General features: G+C 38.4%; 1 protein-coding gene across 2 annotated transcripts in view; it reads right to left on the bottom strand.

The window, feature by feature from the left end:
- NKAIN3 (sodium/potassium transporting ATPase interacting 3) overlaps window positions 1–23,629 on the bottom strand; it is a 328,068-nt gene that overhangs the window by 4,101 nt on the left and 300,338 nt on the right. The window contains exons 5-6 of one of the 2 annotated variants that reach the window (XM_056484371.1): window positions 21,117–21,177; window positions 474–557 (exon numbers count right to left, since the gene is read on the bottom strand). In XM_056484371.1, coding sequence (XP_056340346.1) covers window positions 474–557; window positions 21,117–21,177 — 145 coding nt within the window. The remainder of the gene's footprint in view (window positions 1–473; window positions 558–21,116; window positions 21,178–23,629) is intronic. The other variant, XM_056484372.1, reaches the window with a different exon arrangement.

Below are 23,629 nucleotides of genomic sequence, written 5' to 3' on the forward strand. Positions count from 1 at the left end.
GAGATAATGAACTTCCAGTGAAACTCTACAGATAGATTTTAAGCTGACAAGCAGTTTTTCAGCAAAACTTTTTCTTCCAGTAGCTAGACAAATGTAAAAACTACTGCTGTTTTATAAATGGGTTAATCTCATTAAGGTTTCTGCAGCTGCAGAAGCTACAAACCAGCTCTTTTCTTGCTAAAAATTCAGCAAGGAAGCAATTCCATCCTTCAGTGAGAGCCTCTCCTTGTGTTAAGATGAGGCACGACGTGGCAGACAAGGTGATATCTCCTAATCCTTGCTCTAGCAGACATGCCACCAATGACAAAGTGTCCTGACTGGAATGCTTTATGTGGATTAATTTTTAATTAACTTCTAATTAAAGTATAATTAAATTATCAGTAATCTGATGCCCAAATTATTTTAGGAGAAGGTTAGCTTTCAGTTTAGTTCAGTTAGAAGGATTAATGTGGTCCATGGGACCAGAACCTTACCTACAGGCTTTACAGGCTTTAACTCAACATGTTCCTGGGGGGGCTGTCGGTAGGAGTAGGTGTCAAGTCCACCTATGAAATCAACTGAAAATACAACAGTTCCAGAAATGAACAAATGGAAATGAAATATGTTAACTGAAAAAGAAATGTGGACAAATTATGCTAAAAAAAAAAAAAAAGAAAAAAGTAAGTGCATGCACAGCTTTGCATACAAGAAATAAACCAAGTAGATAAAGATGCTGTGGAAACTGCATCTTACAGAAGGCTCCATGCTCTGTCCTCCTTGGGGTCTCTTTAACCCCATGCCTGGAAAGACAGGCAGCAGTTGGATGAGCAGACCTGCACACTCCTGCCAGTGTGTGTGCAAAATGAGTGTTCAAGGATGTGCAGAGCATGTAAAGAGAAACCATTATGGAATAAAATAGCTGATTGGCTTTAAGGCAATCTCAGATATATATTTTATATATATAAATATATATATTTATATAAATATATATAAAATATATATTTATATAAATCATATAATATATATCATATATATAATTTTAAAATAATTCCCCTTAAACTCCTTTATAAGTGTTTAGAAATTTAGGCAATGGAAATGGTTTAGCTTGTGAACCTAATTTCACCTAAACTCTTCAGGCTCAATGGACTTGTAGAAAAGCATCACAAAAACCCAAAGGCATGAGAGCTGAGCTAAGAATAAACAAGTGATCACTAAATACAGAAAAGCAGCAGCATCTTCTCTGGATGCACTTGTGGGGTCAGGACACCTTTTCAGAATCCTTCTACTTTCTGTGTGAGAAATAATGTGCTCTTGAGAAGTTTTTAGTTCCTTCTATGGTGATAATGATTTTTATAAAAGATACTTTAGTCTGAGTCTTGTATTTTTGTTATTTTGCTAAGATTTCAAGCAGCTCCAGGAGGCCACAATTTCAAGCTATCTTAGAAATCTTAAAGGCAGGTTTGTGGAAAAGACTATTCTATTGATTTCCAAGGGCCTTTTGCAGACATGTCCAGAGCTGACAAATTCACAGTACAGTAGTGTTCCTTGGTTGCATGGAAAGCAACCTCCTTCACTTATTTATATATAGGCATATATACAAAAGTCCTAAGCAGACTTTTGGTACTCATTGTGCTATTTCTCTATGAGCAATGAATGAAGAAAAGCAGTTTTTTCCCAGACAATGTGTGCACTAGGTAGACCAACAAACAGTGCTTATCCAGGGTGAGGTGACAGGAAAACGAGGCTCAGAGATTGACAGACTAATGAAATACCCACTGAAATCTGTGGAAATGCTCCTGTTGATTTCAGAAAACTGAGCTTGATGTACTTCAATCATACAGCATCACCTCTTCCCCAAGACTCCTAAAACTGTCTGAGCAGGATATAATGTGCTGAAGAGCTTGCCCCTAGTGCCTGCCCCAGCCTATCTGCACCTCCTCTTTCTACTGTATTTCTTTCATGTTGCAGCTCTCCTTCAGAATATTGTCATTATATGCCATAACATGCATCAAAATTTACTTCAGCACTAATGGGATCAAATCCTTACACAGGAAATATTTGCAGATGAACTGTTGTAAAAGTTGACCTTTAAACCACAGAATCACAGAATGGTTTGGGTTGGGAAAGACCTTAAGGATCATCTAGTTCCAACCCCTCTGCCATAGGCAGGGACACCTCCCACTAGAGCAGGCTGCTCATCCAACCTGGCCTTGAACACCTCCAGGGATGGGGCATCCAGCCTCTCTGGGCCACCTGCTTCAGTGTCTCCTCAGTTTCACAATAAACAGTTTCCTCTTAAAATCTACTCTAAACCTACTCTCTTTCAGTTTGAAGCCATTCCTCCTCATCCATGCTCTTATAAAACATCCCTCTCCCTCTTTCTTTTAGGCTCCCTTCAGGTACTGGAAGGCCACAGTTAGGTCACCCTGAAGCCTTCTCTTCTCCAGGCTGAACAATCCCAATTCTCAGCCTTTCCTCAGAGCAGAGGTGCTCCATCCCTCTAATTTACTTGGTGTCCCTCCTCTGGATGTGCTTTAACAGATTGATCTCCTTCATGTGCTGGGAACCTCAGAGCTACATGCTACATGTCTAATACATTACATATTTACTGAATAATTTTTTAGAATAAGTCATGTCCACAGTGATTTTAATTTGTTTTTTGGTGTTTGTTTTTTGCTATATTCTTTAGTTTTCCCCAATTTCCAATGGTCTGGAGGTTTTTTTGTTTTGTCTTTTTTTTTTTAAATTGAGCACATGTTAACACAAGGAAATAAAAGAATGTTTTTTAGGCAATTCACCACTTCAGAACCACGTGTCATTCCTCTCAGCAGTCACAAGCATTATCTGCAATTGCAATCAGGGAGAGAATTTAAAGTAACTAGCCTTTCAACCAACAAATCTTTTCGAGCAAGAAATGAAGTTGAGATATATTAATGATTGACAGCATAGACGTGTCTTTTCATTATAGGCTCTATTTTATGGCTTGTAGCTTTTTAATATGAAGATTCATCATCAATTATTTGAATTATAAGTTACTTTTAGTTTTCAAAATTCATTTTGATTTTCCCTGATATTTTCATCCCTTATAATTAGTAGCCTTCCAGGACTAAGACCACAAGTGGCCATTAAACACAGAAAATTGAATTTTTATTTTTGTTTCAGGCAAATACATTATTACATATATTTCAGTGTAAGCAGGCATCAAATATCTTAAAACTTTACACTGAATGAACTTTTGGATGCATACATACTTCTATTTAATTGGCCAACAGTAAGTAACAGCAACATTTATGTAGGTTTTCCAAGAGGAAAATAATGGTTTAAGGATTATATAAAATAATTGTTTTTGTTTATTTCTGCCTGGTTAATGGATTATGGATAATTTCTGTCATAGATTCACAGGACTGCATTAATTAGTTTCAGAAAGTTGCATAAGCCTGGAAGAAAGTTCAATTTTAAAAGTGTTCTATACTTTATGCTTTAAGATTTATGCTTTAAATTTAAAAATAAAAACAAACCAAACCAACAATCACAACTTGTCAGCAGTAGGGATATTCAGTCACTAAATAATGAACACCCCATGTAGTCCAGTCATTAACTACAGTCATGCAGAGAGAAACTTAAAATCCTAGGGAGAGGATTTTTAGCATCCCACAGATAATAGCAGGTTACAGCAGGAGCTGGTTATTTTATCTGCAGCTGGCTGCAAAACATGATCCCTGTTCCCAGGGAATTGCTCTCTCCTTGTGTCACCTCAGTTTTGTGGCCATGCTGGATGCTTAATGGCCAGTGTGAAGTGTTCCTTTAGAGTTCACTACCTGCTGTGCTTGGAAGTGCAAATCTGTGCAGGCTGTCCACCCAGGCAGTCCATTAAAGTGATGCTCATTCATTCACGGCCCATAGCAGAGGAATGGTTGTCATAATCTGCCTGGGTGAGAAAAGTGCAGCATGCTGCTGGCTGAAGAAAGTGTATCCACTGTCATCAGTAATTCTGAGGGTTATTCTTGGGTTGCCTTACTGCTGTTTATCTGGTGCATTCACCCATATGCAAGTTAAAATTTGCTTTCCTTTGAAGTTAGCCTAAAAGAATCAGAGCTCAGGAAAAAAAAAATCCTTTCTCCTTTTCCACCCTCTCAGCTTCTCTGGCAATATCCCATTGACCTGCTGGCAGGTCTTGTGCAAACAGCTGCCAGAGCTTGTCAGCTCATTGGTATATTACTAATTTCTTCTTTCAAAGCTGGAAAATTCAAGGCATGTCTGGAGGTGCAGAGTATGAAGAGAGCAGCAATATGGCAATAACACAATTCTTAGTAAATCCTGCAGTCTCCTGGTCTGGAACACCTTAGATCCTATTGATGCTTGCCTCCCCATTTTATAAATGGAAGTAAGAACCAAAGCTGATGGCTCCAATGGTTAGCACCTCCAGCTGTCCCCTTTCCAAGACAGAGGCAGACTAGCAGCTGCTCAAACTTGTAGTTTTATGCACAGAAGATTTTCTTAACCTTTGGGATGCCAAATAGTATTTTCCATTGAATTATTTTCCTTGTACTGAGATTTTTTTGAATGGCAATATATCAATGCAATTACATTCATTGAGGGAAGGTATGCAACTGAGGAGCGTGTAAAGAGCAGAAAAGGAACCAAAATCATTTACAAAGAGGAAGCAAAACGGGGGGAATGATGACAAGTCAGTACTGCAGCATAAAGTCCAAACTATGGACTTTACAGTATTTGCATTTGTAGCTTACACAAACTTTCCAGATAAGCATGTTTTCCCCTGAAAAAACTGCTTTTCCAGTTGCCTCCCATCCTCAAGAGATCCATTGCCCTCTCACCCTTCTCTGCACGAGCCAGACTGACCCAGCTGTCTGTCTGGAGCCAGCACTACCCATTTTCCCCTCTCATGCTAAGCCTGAGCACCCAAGCCTCAAGTCATGCAGCACAAGAATCACACATTCCATTCATTGCAGGGTCACAGGAATAGCTTCTCACTTATGCAGGGGACTAAAGGAGGGGAAATGTGTGCAGGACAATTAAGAAAGTGAGAAGAAGAGACATCAGTAATCATTTGTAGCACTCTGATTGCTGCTCTGTCTCTATAAAGTAATGGCAGATGGTAATCGGGTTAAAACAGGATAAAGTGGTAGAAAATTTCTAAGAGACAACCTTTTACTTAAATTTTTATTACTGGAAGCTAGAAGGGGAATATTTCAATGTTCCACAGTAATTATTAAGATATTTGCACCAGATTTTCTTCTAAGTCTTTACCAGTGGGATAGATCATAATTTTAAACACTTGCTCTACCTTGTAACATGTAAGTACCACACTTGTCTACAGGGCTGCACTGAAGGAAGGATCCTGTCAGAAGCTGCCTTAGAAAGGGCACCGGGATGGAAATTTTATCTGTATTATGATCCTTGCTACTGAACTCTCTCCTCATTTCACCAGTGATGCGACATGCAAGATATCAATATAATTTATTCTCCAAGGATAGGACTGCCCAGCAGGATGAAGGAAGCATGAAGAAGATCTAAAATGTTAGGAAGTGAAAATTAAACCTTCTTAACCCAGACCTCCCCAGTCATTCCAAATCTGAAAGCATCTTTCAAAAATCTTTGTGCCATGCCTTTGAAACCTATTTACAGCCATAACATCCCATTAGGGATGCTAAGTGACAGCCTGCCTGATTATGGTGTTTTGCTGGGTTTTTTCCCCTTAAAAGTAAGTATTTTTCAGTCACTTTCAAGTCATTAAGGACTCCTGGCCACTACATGGTAAAAGTCCCTAGAAAACTATGGTTATCACTCATAAAGTGTGCAGGAAAAGGTTAACTACCACGTAATATTTACTAAAAGTTTACTATCACTAATTTAGTATTTTATAAAAAAATATACCTTATGCTGCAGTAATGTATAAATTTTTTCCTTTAGGCTTTAGAAAACATTCATTTTTCCTGACATTGTGCTATCTGCCAACCCACATTCAAAGTTTAAGTTGATGAGAAGTAGTTTTCCATTTTACTTTAAAATGTTATACTGTACTCTCCCTAAATACTTATCAGCTTGAGCATCAACCACCCCATCATGTCAGCATAGCTGGCTGTGACTTCTGTAATTCTTCAGCAATGCAATTTAAACTATGCCTGATGATACATTTTCTTCCTTTATAGGTCTCTATATTTTTCTGTTCCTCATTTTAATGAAAATGCTGACATCTTAGTGAGAATACTAGTATATGGAAGTTGTATTTAAAAACATTTCCAACAAATAAAGCTGTTTTGTTTTGTGTTTGTTTGGGGTTTTTTTCTGAGGCTTGTATTTAAGGGTGCTACTGCTAGTTCTAGTCTGAGATTTCAAATACAGTGAAGGGTAGTTTTCTTCCTGCATATGACCAAACTAAATTGTAAACAATTCTAATTAGAACTTCCTAGATAATTTTTAATACAGTGGGAAAATCAGAGATATAAAATTGGTAAAAATTAGTCTTCACTAATTACTTCTTTTTCACTTTCTGGCACCCTTGTTTGATCTATTCCTTTTTGGTGCAGAATGTTCTGTGATTCCCTCTTGAAGTTACTATACTGCCTATGTACAAATTAAGCCTGGAAGGGAAAAATAAACTATGCATAAAAGACATTAAATGCCCAAAAATGACATCTATCAATTACATTCACACAATATTGGGAGAGAAACAAGCCATTGAGTTCTAATCACTAATCATCCAATTTACACACTAAAATGGCAACTCAAATAGTCCCAAGACTATTGTACAGAAGGCTGTTACAGCTTCAGTCACACCTCCAGACATGTGATCTTCACAATAAATCTCTCCAAGTTGACTTCAAAAGAGACAGAACTCTGAATCTGCTTTTTGAAGTTATGCTTTGATCTTTTTTAGGTATTCTGATGCAGGAATACACGCTATGTATTAGTGTGCCTCTATATTACTGCTGGGTTTGATGCCATAAACTACAGCATTCTTCCAAAAGTGTTCAGTCAGATGCTCAGAACGACTGGAATTGATCTATTCCACTTGCAGTTCATTGCTAGGTTGCAGGTTAGGTGTCTTGTTCTTTCAAGTTGTTAGGGGGTTTTTTTTCCTATCAGTTGAGTCCCATAGGTCTCTGTTCCTGTCCTTTCTTTGTATCCATAGAATTTCCTTTGGCTTCAGCTATTTGTCAGTATGATCCAATTATTTATTTTTGAGGCAACACTTAAGTATTTATGGCTGCCTTGTTATTATATATCCAAGAATATCACAGCTGCTTTTTCTAACCTTAACTACAAGCCACTGATATTTTAGTATGAGAAATGAATGTTCCCTATTTTTAAAAATAATGCTGAACCGGTTCAACCCTAATGAATAATTAAAGATAAAATTCCCAGAGAAAAGTATTTGCAAGATCAAATACATGACATATTAGAACACAGGTGACATTTGAAGGAAAGGATTTCTATGTATTGAAGAAAGTTCACATCATCCATTCACAACAGAACATTAATTTTATTTTATAAAAGTAGGTTACAGGATTGCAGGTATTCTTCTTATCTGTCTTGGGTTGCAATACAGGATGTGGCCAGAAATGTGTATTTTATCACCATCTGTTGAAGCTGGGTGGGGCAGTGATTCCTTATTTCCATGGCACATACCATCTGCTAATGGGCCATCTTTAAACCAGGTGAGGCAATCATTATCTTTTATCTTTTCCACAGCCCATCCTCCATGCAGGAAGATATCACCTGCTGCTGGGCCATTGAGTCCCACTGCATGACTGATAAAATTACATCATCCCACTGGGAGATGCTCCAGCCAGGGGGAGGAGCCAAGCCTTTCCTACCTAGATAAAATACTGAGATTTTGGACGGAAAGGTACCTTCTTCCCACTGGATTCCAGAGGAAAGCCAGACCTTTCCACATCATCCCTGCACCTTCTACAGGAGCACTGCTTCAGCTGAACCACATCTGCCACTGCAGGAGGATGCAGCCACCATTTAATGGGACTGCTGCCAACACCCTGACTGACTGACAGGGTGTCAGGTTGTATTCTGACAGGTTGGGATTGTTCTTTGTAATACTGTATTTCTATTTTAATTTTCCTAGTAAAGAACTGTTATTCCTAACTCCCATATCTTTGCCTGAGAGCCCCTTAATTTCAAAATTATAATAATTTGGAGGGAGGGGTTTACATTCTCCATTTCAAAGAGAAGCTCCTGCCTTTATTGGCAGATACCTGTCCTTCAAACCAGGACATTATCACTGAGTGATTCTGGATTTTTCCAGCTTCCCACCTTCATAGGGATGAAAGACTGGTTCTGAAATTTGCTACTATCGTCCTCTATGACATGATATTTGTTTGCTTCATGTGTTGGTATCTCTACTTGTCTCATATAAAGTGAAGTGAGCCTTGGACCTTCAGGAGTGTGTCTCTGTTCATGGCACAGAGAGGGAAGGAGCTGCCAGCCTGCTCCTCAAGCAGAGACTGCAGTGGGGAGCAGCAAACCATGCAGGTCTTAGAGACAATGGAAAGAACTTGGGAAGCCAAGCAGAATATGTGCAAATCAAGAAGCCAGAAACTTGGCTGAGACTCAAATGATCCTCCAACTACACAGACATAGAAAACAATGAAGGAAATGCTATAAGCTTCTCATTCCTCTTCTGTATGATCCAGTAACTTTGAGTTTTCCATTTTAAAAGTGTGCTGGTTTGTAATGCAATTAATTCTGCCTTTTATGAGTTTTGTGTTGCAGTATTTTGGGGAAGTTTTCTATAAAGGGAATCATACACATCCACTTCAAAGGTCTGGCTGACTAAAACTCTGCAACATTCAGGCTATGTTGCAATATTTCTTTTCTTTATAACACTATTTTATTTGCTTTAAAATCTGCTTAACATGCCTGCCTGTTAATGTCCTTTGCTGTCAGTCAGGGAAGTCTCCTTCTTCCCTGGCCCTTCCTTTATTAGTAGCTGACTTTGCTGGGAGCCAGGTACAGAACTATCATCTTAAACTCAAAAGATTTGATATCTTGAACTTGCTACAGATGCTAAAACTTGTATTTCCAATAGCCTCAGAGGTCAGGTGTCAGCTTTTTCAAAAGAGTACTGATCTGATGCTATTTTTCACTTTATGACATCAAAGCCATTAACACAATTAAACATTTTTTTCTATTCCAGATGAGGCCATTTCCTCTTCCTCCTTTTCATTTATCATCCTGCCTTTGCCCTCATGACATTCTGAGTAGAAATCCTGCTTCACCACGTGACATTTGCTCCTTTGTGTGGGGCACTGTATACACTCCCCACCCTGCATCTACACTGCACTCACAGCCACACCTCCCTTAGGGGTGCTCTGCTTCAGTCCTTGAGGTGGCAGACCCCAAAGTTTTCTACCACAAACCTCCCAGGGTTTTAGTGTCTTTAGATCCAAACTGCCTTTTTCCTCTGCTAAGCAGGCAATGCTTTCCCCAGCACTGATGGAGCCCTCCTCTCATCCCAGCAGAGCATCCCTCCCAGCAGAAGCCTGTGGTCCTACTGTGCCTTCTCTGAATCAAAGTCTACAGATAGGAAACAGAAGAGGATAAATCTCTGGTGATCTCCAGATTCTCAGTATCTTCCTTTTAATTTTTTATCTCTGTGAATGAGTACAAATCATCAAGCTCTAATCTTCTGGTTCTTTTTGCTTTTAGTTTTTCAAGGTGAGGAAGCCAGCAGAGCAATCTTTTGTTTATGTAAGCCTTTTCCAGCCCCAGTAAGTGCACTACCAATTCTTCTATGGTACCCTCATTCTACCCCAGAATACATGACCATGCAGCATTTCAGAGCTATTGTGGACATATCTGCTAAGTTTACTACTTAATCACTTCCAAGTGCATCCATGAGTACCCATTTGGCTCTGTGAGTGTTTCTCTGCAAATGAGGAAATCTATTGCTCCTCATATTTTTATTGATTTTTTTCCCTGCTTTATCTTCACATTCAAGTCAACTTTCTCATCTCTTAATATTGCTTTTGGTATTGCCATCTCTGTCACTGATTCAAATTAGCTCCTTAACACCCCAAAACATAAAATGTCTACTTCTTCAGCTTTGAAAATAGAGCTGAGAAGGTAGAGTTCTAAAAATGGGAGCTTGCAATAACCAGTGGTCTTCTCATATATGATGGAGAGAAAAAAGAAATATCACATGTGTTAGCAAACATGATTGCCAGGAAAATAGTTTTCTCATTGTTAGAAAGTGGTATCATTTCATATTAGGAGCAAGATGAATGTCTGGAGTAGAGCCTGTGACAGGATTAATACTCACTTTGAAGCCACCAGTGAATCAATCTGCTAATGAAAAAGAAAGATAATGCAATATTGCCCTCATCCATAAAAAATCTCTCCCCAAAGAAAGATGAAGTAAAAATACACTTTTCTGAAAACCTTGTAACTCTAGAATTTCAGTCCCCCAAAATAACACATTGTCATGATTAAAGAGGAAAAGAGAATGAGTAGAAATCAATGCCAAGAAATAAGAGCCATCATATAAATGGTGAGAGTCACACAGTATTGCTTAATTTTGCTGTATCTAGTCCGTGATATTGAGAAGAACACAGATAAACTGAGATTAAATTTCTGCTAGCAAATCCAACTGTATATTTACTGATTCAATGCAAAATAATGTCAAATTAAGTTTAAAGTGAGTCCAGCTATGGCACAAACCACAGTGCACTGGTAGAGAGAGACTTGTTATGATACAGAGTTAATAAAGCATATCAGCAATACAGACTAAATGCAATAAATATAATGTAGCCTTTTTGAAAAACAGCTTTTCTAGGAACAGGCAATATATTTTATTTGACCAACTGGTCCAGCTGGAAAACCACAACAGCTGTATCTCCTGATTTATTAAGACAACACCTCTTGCTATAAATCTTGTTTATCTTATATACAGAAACCATCAAGGCTGTTGAAACAGCACAGCTAGAAAATCTAGAAAGCACAATATACAGACAACAAGTCCAAGTTTAAAACAGGAGGAATTTATAAAGGTTACTTTATGAAAGGCCGAAGTTGTGATTACATCAGAAACACAGTAAAGAGAACTAAAGAAGAGTTAAGAATTTCACAGGATAAAGTGTTTACCAACCATCACCTAAATTAGTTTCAATATTTTAGTCACAGAATATTCTGAGTTGGAAGGCACCCACAGGAATCATTGTGTCCAGCTCTTAAGTGAGAGGCCCATACAGGGATCAAACCCACAACCCTGGTGTTAATTAGCACCATGCTCTGACCAACTGACTTAATAACTTCTCCTTTCTCTTGCTCTGTGACTGCAGTTCTTCTAAGAAATTCTTGTGATACTTTATTTGCAAGGGTCTTTCTCTTGCTTTGATCTTCTCAGTAATCATTGGTTATCCCTTTCTCTTCCAAACAAAACTGACAATTTTTCTTGGTGGTAGATGCTGCTTGCCTTTAGATTTATGACATTCAGACCTGAGATTTTCAAAGATGTATAAAGTTAATGTTTATTCAACTTTTTTTTTTTTTTTTTTTTTTTAATTTTGCCACATCTTGAGAAACTTTCCATTACCAAATAAAATTATCTTCAAAATTTACCTGACTATGACCTGAAATTCATGAGTTGGTTCATTGTACTTCACTGACTTGTGCTGGTTAGCCATCTCTTTTTGAATTTATAGTACCCACTTTTCTAGGTAGTTTGAATATCCTCTAAGGCTACAATGTATGGCTACATACATTAGATTAAAAGGGACCCATATTGTATGATTTTTGTCATGGATTCTCCATTAAAACAATAAAGAAGCAGCTTTGGCTTTTCTGCTGCTATATTTCAAAGCTTAGTGCTATTGGAATTGTGAACAAACCTTATCTCCAGGGAAAATCAGTGGCAGTCTCTCAGCTCAGGTGGCCTGCACAGATCTGTTTCATTTTTTGAGGCTATTATCTCTAAAAACAAAGGAGGTATTTTCTGTCTTCTGAGATGAAGCCTCACCGTCTCTCTTGCAGGCCAGGCATGGGCATAAAGGAAAAGGCACTGAGAACTCTGACCACTGGAGCTGCTAATTCATCTGCAGGTCTGTCAAACAGCTCGAGGTACACATCATGTCAGGGGAGCTGTGGGTATGGCTGTCCCAGTGTAACTGTTCACTGAATTCCCATCATACAGCCAGTTTACAGCCCAGCATAGAGCCTGGCTAATCCTGTGCCCCCCTTGGCTCAGCACACCCCTGCATTACAGGGGCACATGATTTGCTCCAGGCTTAGGCTTCCCACAGCAAAGACAGCAGTTGTTAATGACAGAGCTCTTAGACATGATTTGCTGACAATGAAATGGATGTCACTTCAGCTGAGACCCAGAAATTAGGATAACCTATCTGCATGGCAGTTAAGATTTGGGAGACATGGCATTTACACAGAAGAGTGGAAGTCTGAAAAGTTTCTTTTTAAGCTCCACAAGCTAAAACAGACACGAGGCTGCTGCCATTCAGAAATGAAGAAGTAAGAGGATTGCTACTGGAAGTGGAAAATGGATTTGTAAAGGGGTTTCATTTTAATGGAGCAGCTGGATGAAAGGCACAGGCAGGAATGGGCACCACTTAGGCCTGTATGTGATGTTGAGTGGAAAGCTCAAGAGAGCAAGGCTGGATGCTGCAGTAAGATTGATTTAACAATAGATGCAATTTAAGTGAAAAGGCTAAGGTGCTGGCAACTGGGGGTTGGAATAGCATCCATTTAAAGACAGATTTAATTTAAACAGAAAGGCCAAGGAGGTGGAAGGTGGAGACTAAAACAAAATCAATATTAAGTTAGGTTAGTAGAAACTAGAATAAAATGAGCCAGTTGGAAAAAAGGGCATACTGAGTATTTGGGAAGTAGGGAAGCAATGCATGGATCTAAGAACTATTGAGGAGCTCTCATTAAATGATATAACCCCTAAAATCAGAATTAATATCCCATTTTAATAAGATTATTATTAATTAGAGTAGTAAACAAAAACATCTTAAGGGAAGGTACGATCTCCAGTTTAAAGAAAACTGCATGATTATAAGTATATTCATACTTGAAGATAATTCTCTTCTGTCACAAAATCAGACTTGTTGGGGTTGGAAGTGACCTCTGAAGACTGTGTAGCCCAACCCACCTGCTAAAGCAGGTTCACCTACAGCAGCTTGCTGTTGGTGAATAGCTACAGAAAGAGACTCCATGGCCTCTCTGGGCTGCCTGTTCCAGTGCCCTGCCTCCTTTAAAGACTTTTTCCCCCTCAAACTCAGGTGGAGCTGCCTGTGTTTGGGTTTGTACCCACTACCCCATGTCCTGTCACTGGGGACCACCAAGCAGAGTCTGGCTCTATCCTCTTGACACCCACCCAACATATTGTAATGTAATGCATGCATTGAGCAGTTCTCCTCTCATTCATCTCTTCTCCATTCTGGACAGGCCCAGCTCCCAAAGCCTCTCCTCATAAGAGAGATGCTCCAGTTCCCTGATGACCTTTGTAACCCACTGCCAGTAGTGACTCTTCCTTCCAGTCCTGAGAGCCCAGAGCAGACACAGCACTCTGGATGTGGCCTCACCAGGGCTGAGAGAGGGGCAGGATCAGCTGTCCCAACCTGCTGGCAGTGCCCTTCTAATGCAGCCCAGGACACCATTGGCCTTCTTGGCCACCAGGGCACAGCTGGCCCATGGGCAGATGTTGTCCAGCAGGACCCCAGGCCCTTCTCTGCAGAGCTGCTCCCCAGCAGGTCAGCCCCAGCCTGGGCTGGTGCAGCAGGTCACCCTTCCCCAGGTGCAGGATCTGGCACTGGCCCTTGTTGAACTTGTACATAGTTGCACAAATGAGTGTATGTGTGTGTATATATTTTAAATTTTTCTTTTAAATATGTGATATTGCATACAGTATTCATAGAATCACCCAATCATAGCATAACTTAGTTTCAAAGAAATCTTTAAAGGCCCTCTACTCCAATCCCCTGCACTGAGCAGGAGCATCTTCATCTAGATCAGTCTGCTGATCTTTTGTTTCTAGTGATGGGGCACCTGGCTCTTCTCTGCACAACCTCTTCCAGTATTTCACCATCCTCATTGTAAAAAATTCTTCCATATATCTAGTCTGAATGTTCTGAATTAATGGTGGAAATACTTAACATTAATTGTATTGGTAAAACAGAAAGTGATCAGGCAGTAGTGAACTAGCCTTTGAAAACTCTCTAACTATCAGTCTGGAAATCAATTCAAAGTTAAGGAGAGTCTGTATATACCTGAGTTTGAACCAAAATATGTATATATTCAACTACATACCCATCCATATGGATGTATATATCCACCTACACACATATACACATATATATATGTACATATTTATCAAAACAGGTAAAACTGTCTCATGATGATATAATGCTGTTCTGACACATATCTCTGCTCAGAAAACTCTGTTAGTGCTTTCTGAAAATAGTACATAAAATCTATTTTGCTTTCCTTACAGACATTTCTAAATACTTTACTTGTGCTCCTGAAGTCTCATTTAAATGACTACATATAATATATGTGCATATTTCTGGAGTCAGAATCCAGAACTGTGGATGGATGCCAGTGATTGCAGCTCTGCACCTTTTGGCAGCTGAACGCTCATGCAATTCATTGGTATAACAGAGATCTTTAAAAAATAGTAAATTTTACTTTCTCCTGAACTCTTCCCAACTTTTTACAAAAAAGAAAAAAATTATTGGAGAGCTCCAATTCGATCCAAATGACCAAGTGTCATTTCAATGTATGAAGCAGAGAAGAATGTGGCTCATCCACTGAGCTGTCTGTAGTGCCAGATACAGCTGGCCCTGGGCACTTGGGATTTCCTCACCCACAAAAGAACATTTCAAAACTGTACTATACATTTCAAATCACTGCTGCTGTGGCTTACTAATATTCTGGAGAATATCCAAAAATATTATGTTTGCTAAAGCGGTTGAGGTGATTCTTTTCTACTGAATCTCAGGAAGAAATTTCTGACTTGTGCTTAAGGGAGGAATTGTGGGAATGCACTGGAGGTACTCTTATTATTTGAGTGATTTATCCCCTTCCTTAATGAAAAATCAATGAGCTCCTGGCTTGCATGGAAATGGTGTCTTGATATTATCTTCATACATATTCAAGCAACCCAACATTAAGAAATTAATTCTTTACTGAAGATAGACTAAAATATTTTACTGAAGTGGTTTAGAAACTCAAGGGGGATTTCCTCAAGTTATTTGATTCACACCTCAGAGTAAGCTATGATCAACGAATGAAAAATTGGAATTAGCTTACACTTCATTTGGATGATGCCATTTCCTCATTCTTTGCAACCTATCTGGACAGCCTTACATGTGGCATTCCACATGAAACATATGGTACTTCCCAGCAGGTAGCTTCTGCTGCTGCTAGAAATACTCCACAGTTAGGATTCCCCTTTCTGTACACTATGCATCATTTATTATTTAAAGACAATCTCTTAGGACAGTGTTCTGCAGCAGTCAATGGAGAATACAACTGGAAATGAAGACCATTTTGTACATTTTGCTAGGGGAACATAAAAGCAGATAGTTCCACAAGTGTATATTAATTGGATTATTCATCTGTGATTTTTAATGAGAAAAAAATGAATGGGGTTCATGCCTTTACTACAATTTTTGGACAATAACCTATCTAGAATCAAGATTTTTTTCCCCCTAGTATTTATATTTATATTGTTTAATTGCTTTTATTTTACAGCACCTCAAAGATTTTACCCTTGATTGTGTGCATTACATCTATGCATATGTTTCCATAGGAACTAGAACAAATGCTTTCTCAGGCAATGTATAATAACTGAATGTAAAAAAAAGAAAAAGAAAAAAGAAGCAAAAATAAATTGAAACAGTATGTAGAGATAATTTGAATAGTGTAACATCCCTGCAGTATTTCTTCCTTTATTAAATGCTTCAGAATCCATTGTGTTAGTTTAGTGCAGGATTGAGCATGCATTTTCAGGTGACTCACACACTAAGGCTAATGATAAGTGAAGAGGACACCAATAGTACTGTGGAACTATACAGTGCTGTTAAACCATGAAGTGTTGTTGGGACAGAGGTTTGTCCTTTATATTTCCACTACAGGAGAAAGTGGAGTCAGGTATAAGTAGGGTTGTAAACAGATGAGTCTGCATCTAATCAACCAACTCCAGCTGGACAGACCTCTGGAGTCTACAGGAACTGCAGCTGGACATTTGTCCCCATTAAAAGCCTGGTGGGGTTGTCCTGGGTCACAGCTGAACTGAGGAAAGCCCCTGGTGACATTTCTGGTCACACCAAAACCTCTCCTTCAGTTCATGGTAGGCATCTGCAAGATGATGACTGATGATGAAGAGGCTGCTAGCAGGGAAGGAGCCACCCTGAGTGGGCAGCACCTCAGTGCAGGGGGCAGCAGGAGCCACCTGTGGCATTGGCTGGGCTCCCTGGCTTTCCAGATGTCACAGACCACCTTTGAGGACAGGTGTGTTGGACACCTCATCTCTGCAAGAGGTCACTTTTTATTTTCAGAAAAATGTTCAGTTGAACTACAGAATACATCTGGTTATGAATCCACTGCTATTCTGTGCATAGCAACATGTATACCTGGCAAAAATACCTGGCTCTGCTGTTTCTCCAAAACAGGTGAATCAAAGTTCTGGGGTTTTGGGCTTCTTGTCCAGATGAACAGAGAGATGCAACTTCTTTCAAGCCTTACAAAAATATTGCTAGTCACTCCTGTTTTCCAGAATGCTGTCAATGTGGCAGCTTATAGTGTTGTTTCACTGCCAAGCAGTAAAATTTACTATCATTTTACAAGTCTATGTCAAGTATGCCCATCCACTGGACAGGAACAGCACATTTTGATCCAAGTCCTTACGGTTTAAAGGTGAGAGTGGTGAGTGCTAAAGCCTTGTGCTGCTGTTTGACAAGATTTGTTAAGTCCTCATTTTCAAGGAGGTAATTTAGGACAGTTGTTGATTGGGGAATGTTTGATTTTTGTGTTGCCCAAGAGAAGAGTAGTGCAGAATCCTCCTTCTTGGTGATCCTTGATATTAAACATTTTATCACAAAAATTCTCTTCTCAGAAGGTAAATGGACTCAACTGCATGTATAACTGCAATTAATGCAAAGATAGTAATAGTGGGTTCCCAAAATCTCCTTAGTTAATGAAACTTGGATACTTATACATAAAGGTAATCAAATATTTTTAACATTAGCTATTGCTACTTAGTTTTTAATTCACTTTTCAAAAATATAGCCTATTTATAAGAAATTTATCACTGCTGGACCTCCTGTGTAACTATAAATATTAAATTAAATGTGATATAAAATTCTTTCTCTCTTGTTTGATTACTGCCAACAGATGCTCAATGGTGTGTATGAATGTAATGCCATGTGTCAGATAAGGCAATGCAGCAGTTTTTCAGAGGAAGTAATAATGTATCTTGCTTTCCTTAATATCTTTCTAATGAGAGCATATGGAGGGTCATATTGGTACCACAATATGGGGAAACTTGTAATTTGTAAAAACAAATTCGTCTTCCTCTCTGTTCTGGAAGTACAGCTGTGCTCTGAACACGACTAGCACAGAGGACAGACAAAAAGGTGTCTTTTTTCTTCATTAATTTTGTTCTTGAGTTTTCATTTAGGGGATAAATCTTCACAGTGAATGGAAGTCCTTTCCTTTATTTTTGCCCATGCAAAAAAAGGATTAAGTTACACTGGATTTGCCTTTTGGTGTTTCAGCCTCATTTTTACAAAAATGCTGAAATCACAGCTGTAATTTTGTGGCAAATCTTCCCCTCTGATTTCACTGTTATTTGCTTATGCAATTTGTTTACAAATCAGTTTCCACTCCATAAAATCCAGTACAGTACAGAACTATCACTTCTGACATGTGCCAGTGTCACTTTTATGAACTGGTATTTAGCAATAGTGCTATCAACTGTTTCCCAAAAAAGTCCAGAAACTATTTAGAAATTTAATAATGATTTTAGCAATGTATTTTGCCTAGTCTCCAGACTCCACTGAATTAAAACAGTAACTCTGACAAGGTGGAAATCAGTTTCTGAGTTCATTTTTAGGAGAAAATGATTCACAAACAGGATAGTGACAGGATTTTATGATTACAGATTTCACATATTCTACTCCTTCAAAAGGGCTTATAGAGATTGATAGATCTACAAAGAAAGAAATGAAAAAATGAAGGGAAGAGATATAAATAGACTTTTTCATTAGGATGAATGATGGAAGGTGTTAACCCCACTACTGTAGTGTGCCTTTTATATGTCCCTTTTCTTTTTCATTCCTTTTGACCTGCTACCATCTTCCTTCGAAGTAAAAGTTAACTACAGTATGAAATGTAGGTAAGGTGAGCAATAGCTGGAAAAAAATGTTTCCTCAGGCATTATTACTGTTCAGAAAAGTGTCCATCAGCTGAAATGTCAGGCTCAAAATCCATTTAAGCACTGCACAGAGGCTAAACAGGCAGCTATTATTAATTTTTAAGTCTGCCTGATGGGTTTTAGACCAAGAACAGGGGTTAACTCGATGCACTGAATATTGCAGAGTATATTTAATTAGGGAGGCTTTGACACTCAGATGGCTGAGGATTTATTCTGTGCAAACTACTGCTGAAATATGAAGGAATAGCTGCATCTACCTAAGAAAAAGATCTGCTGCATCATATTAAAATGCATAAAATTGGTCTTAGTTGAAGGTTTTTGGACTTTTATCCTAATGTAAACACTGTCTACTTTCAACCTGTTTCAAAGCACCACTATGCTTACACCTAGAATAATTTTCTGTCCATTATGCTGCAATTAGCAATGTTAGTTTCTCCATAATAAGTCCTATTGTCAGCTAATGAACAAACCAAATAATCTTCTCACTGTGCCTTAAACAGATGTTTCTTTATTCAAAACATATCTGTGGGATTCCTGTGAAGTGGTTAACATTTGTCTGTAATGTATTTATCTATAAGCATAGAGGGCTTGAAAGCACAAACGGGCACCAAGACACAAAGTGAGATTTTAAAGGGGTGTTTATTTGCTTTTGATCCAATTCTGAATCTTAGAAGGCAATAAAAAAGTAGCAAATCAGAAATTACTTCTTTCCAATGGCTGTAAAATCTCCTAGCTGTATCTATTACACTTTGCTCCTCTTTTTCCTTCCTCTGTGCACTGCTCTTGCCCCTGCCCCAGGCCATTCTCTGCCAACCAAAAAAAACCTATCCACACAAAAGTATAAGATCAAGTGTAGAGATACAAGTGAAATGGGAAAATTGTCCATTCCTAACAAAGGACATTGCACCATATTTTCCCAGATAAGTGAGGTGATTTTCACTTGTAACAGAAGAACAAATTGTCATTGACACCTCTGAAAGACAAGCAGAAATTAAATGCAGACCCCTGAGTCATTTGAGGAGAATGGGAACTGGGTTAGCTCTACACACTGGATCACCTCAGCACTTGATGTGTTTTATTGGTTGATAAATATGTTACCTGTTCTCCATTCTCAGTAATTTAAATTTCCATCTATATTGTATGGCTCAAAAGCCTCAAAAGACAATTAGGTGGGTTCACCATCAGAGGAAAATGAATCAGCCCCCATCTCTTCTGAAACAGACATGATTTCAAAGTGAACAGAGCCCTTAACTTGACAAAACCCTTTCATGAGCCTCGAATATGTAAACCACAAACATTCTGTAGCACATGACTGCATTTTCCATGAACATGTATTCTTTGGAATTTTGTATTCTGGGAGTTTTGCCTTCCACACATGCCTAAAACAGGGTGGGTGAAGCACACTATAAAAGGCTAAGCAAGTCCTACAACAATATAACATATTTTATGTTGCATTAGTGTCATTTGTGTAAAAAGGGAAGACTCTGTCTTCCCAGGTACAGATACTCTTTATACTAATGTCTGTTGCATTATGATGGAGAACTGAACATTGTATCATTTGTAGCAATGGAAAAATATTTTGTTTGTATTCCTTCACACTGTTTTCAATGAAACAATCTGCTTTTCATTCACAGACATGGATTACTCAACTTATGTTTTCAATAAAATTTCCCAGGTATTATCAAATACTTTACAAATATACATTACAAATGAAAGTAGTTTTTCCTATGATATTCACCCACTAGACCTATCCTGTGAATAAACAAAACAACTGTGTAATTATTTATAAATTAAAGACTATAAATAAATATTTGATTGCATGTTATTTATCTTATAACCATAAAATACCATTGACATTAGTTCTTTTTTTTTTTTCCACTAGAGCTGTTTTACTGTTTACCTCCTTAAAAATGAGAGGAAGTAATTTAAATGATCACACGTTGCCCCTTTTTAAATTTGTTGCTGTATTTTCTCCTCTGCTCATCCAATATTTTTCCATTCTCTCTACTGCTTTTACCAATGGCCATCCTAGTCATGTGGACATGGTGACATCCTCAGGCAATTCCCACAACCACTTTTCACACAGCATCCCACCAAAATGTTCAGCATATTCAGATTTTTCCAATACTTTCCTAATGAATTTTTGAGAAATACTTTCTTAAGGTGTGCACATTTTCAAACTTTAGGAACAATATGAGCATGTGTATAAGGATTTAATTAACAAAAGCAAGTTAAGAATATGGGGTCAGAATTTTAAATACATGGCCTAGGTAAGCACAGATCAGGTTTACCTAATTACTGATCAGAGTGATACTGCACACTGTAAATGGCTTGGTCTGTCCTCTCCATTAATTTTAAAGCAGTCATTTGGAAAAACAGATTAAGAGGCTTCAGGAGCTCTGATTCAAATGTAAATGTACATACACAAATATATATCTGTATGTATGCAACATGGGTCACATAATTTCCATCACTGTGTTTGGCTCATGCAAGAGGTTCACAAATCTCTGTGAAGAAATTCAGAAAGTGCACCTTGGTAACTTGTTAGTACCTAAATAAGTATGTCTCTAAGCATAATTGGTTGTGTTCATGAATGCCAGATCCTGCCATTTTCCAAGCTTTGTTCTTTGCCTTGGTAGTTCAATGCCAGACTAAGCCTCAGCCCAGGGACCTTGGCTGCAGAGATGGTGAGGTGTGTATCAGTACTTACAGCTGTCCTCCTCCTCCATGAAAATACTGATCACATAGCAGGCATACACAAATCCAATCAGCTGGGTGGAGAAAAAGAGGAAAAGCCATCATTAGAACACTTTGAACACTTATAAAGCTTTTACTACAATGGTATATATAGCTAAATTTTAAAGATATTTACTTCTATGTCCTGCATTTACAAATTTCTGTGCAAACAATAACAAACAGCTAAATTAATTTCCTCTCTTTTGCTCATATTGCATAACATATATTTTATATATAAATATGCATTTTTTAGTTTAAAATATCCTCCTAATTCCACTGGGAAAAGTATTGATGAGTGCTGCTATTGAGTAATACTGGTAGAAAACATCTGTACCCTGATGTTCAGCTATTATTTACATTTCTTTGTTCTTCAATACCTCTGTTCTCACATGGCACTTCCCAGATGGATGGGGGGCCCCTATGCACCTCATATGCTTACTAAAATGCCAAAATATTTATTGACTGCTACAGAATTAAGTCATAGTAACACTTTTATGGAATCCACCAAGAGATGTCTTTTGGTGCTACATAAAGTGTCCCAGTGAAGAACTGCTAGGCAAAATTTCAAATTGATAGGTGAATTTTCATGATGTAACTGAACAGTAAAACTGAGTTATGATTCACTGACATCAGGAAATACCTATTGGTAATCCACTTTAACTGTGCAGGAAATGAACAGTATCATTTCCCCAGAGAACAACAGTCAAACCATGCCATTATTTTGACATCAGCACCCACTAAAACATCCTCCTTAACCCAGATCTGTGTCACTTGTGCCACCAAAAGGAAGGGATTAAGGTCTTTAGGATCAAGAAATAGAAACTCCACTCACTGCTTATCCATATAGACAAAATGTTTTCTTATGACCATGACCAAAGATGAAGAAAATCCTACTGGGCAAGGAAACCTATTAAACTGCATTGCCAGACATGTCCAATCTTGAGAAAATATTGTTGGTGCAGCTGTACACAGTTCATGCTATCTGAAAGCCTTGAAAAGACTCTTCATGAGAGATTTCAAAAATAGCCCAGAGATTAGTTTTAAGAACACTCCTTTCTCTCTGGTCCATTCAAAAAATCTAATTAAAATAGTTATTCTAAGGATGTCACGGATCAGCCATCTGAGAAAGAGGTAATTTAATAGTATCTAGACAGGTATAAGCTCCTTCAGAAGCAGAGAAATCATTCCAACCTGCTTTCTGGTTGGGCTGCACGAGGAGCTTTACAAGCAGCTCCAAAAGCCTCTCTGCAGACAAAGCTTGTCCACACAAGGGAATTCAGGCACGTTAAGATGAATTAACTAAAGCTGTGAAATCAATGCACATAAGATAAAGTACATTAAATCCCTGTGTGGCCTTCCCCATTCAGAAATAAAGTGGCCCTAGTTGACTGCATCTTAATCCTTCTCCAAGGGATTAATCTTCCCGTGGAGAATGAGGCACAGGATGCTGAATGTGAGCTGCTTGTGAATGAGGCTGTGGCACAGCCCTGCACACCTTCCTCTCCAGGGCACTCACCTCATGGTGTTTGACAAAGTGACTTTCATCCAACTCCTCTCTCATTCTGTGCCATCAGCAGCTTCCTGACTGCTTTTTGTGCCCAGTTTGCTGGGTGCTATTGCCACAGCCTCTCTCAGGTGAGCTGCACTTTGTGCACTGATGCTCTGAGCTCTAAATGCAATCCAGCTCTGGAGGAGCTCACTGGAGATGGCTGGGATGGATCCAAGGCTGAGCTGCACATCCCCATTGCTCATTTACCTGCTGAGAATTGTGTGGGTGACTGGCAGCAGTGCAGCTCCTGCTGTTGATGGCAATGGGATCTGCCAGCACATCCAGGGCCAGCATTGGCTTACAGACTCCTTGACAGACCAGGCACATTATTCCCCTAAACTTCACAGTTTAGAGCACCTTTCAGGCATGACAACTAAAACAATACAATATAAAGGCTTCCAAGAGACCAAAAGACAAACTGAGATGCAGTGCTTGTGCCACCTGAAGGTTACATATAATTAAAAAATATTGCACTGGTACCATGGAAAAACCAGAACATGGGTGATTTTTCACAACAGGATATCACCTGTTTATTTACAATGTTTCCTGATCACCATTTGTGTCATGCAATTTGACTACAAAAGTCACTTGGGTTTTGTTTCTTCTTCCTAAACATGACTAAAATACTTCGAAGAGTAAAATTGTTGAACAAATAATAAACATGATAGAAATGAATTGTAGTACAGGCTGTGGGTCAAATGTTTGTGAAGGAAGATCAAATATTAGAATTTTTCACTCTTCTCACATTCTGTATTTATTTTTTCTTATTAGTAGCATTCTGTATTAAATTAACTTTATTTTTATAAATGCAATTCCTTCTTTATATGTTCATGTATACTCTATATCCATGCACATTATATAAAACATATCTCTTTAAGTGCTTCCAGCAGATTTCTCAAATATCTAAGATGTTGGACAAGTGGATAAAGCACAGCAAA

The sequence above is a fragment of the Oenanthe melanoleuca genome, chromosome 2 (genome assembly GCF_029582105.1).
Source record: "Oenanthe melanoleuca isolate GR-GAL-2019-014 chromosome 2, OMel1.0, whole genome shotgun sequence".
Classification (NCBI taxonomy): Eukaryota; Metazoa; Chordata; class Aves; order Passeriformes; family Muscicapidae; genus Oenanthe; species Oenanthe melanoleuca.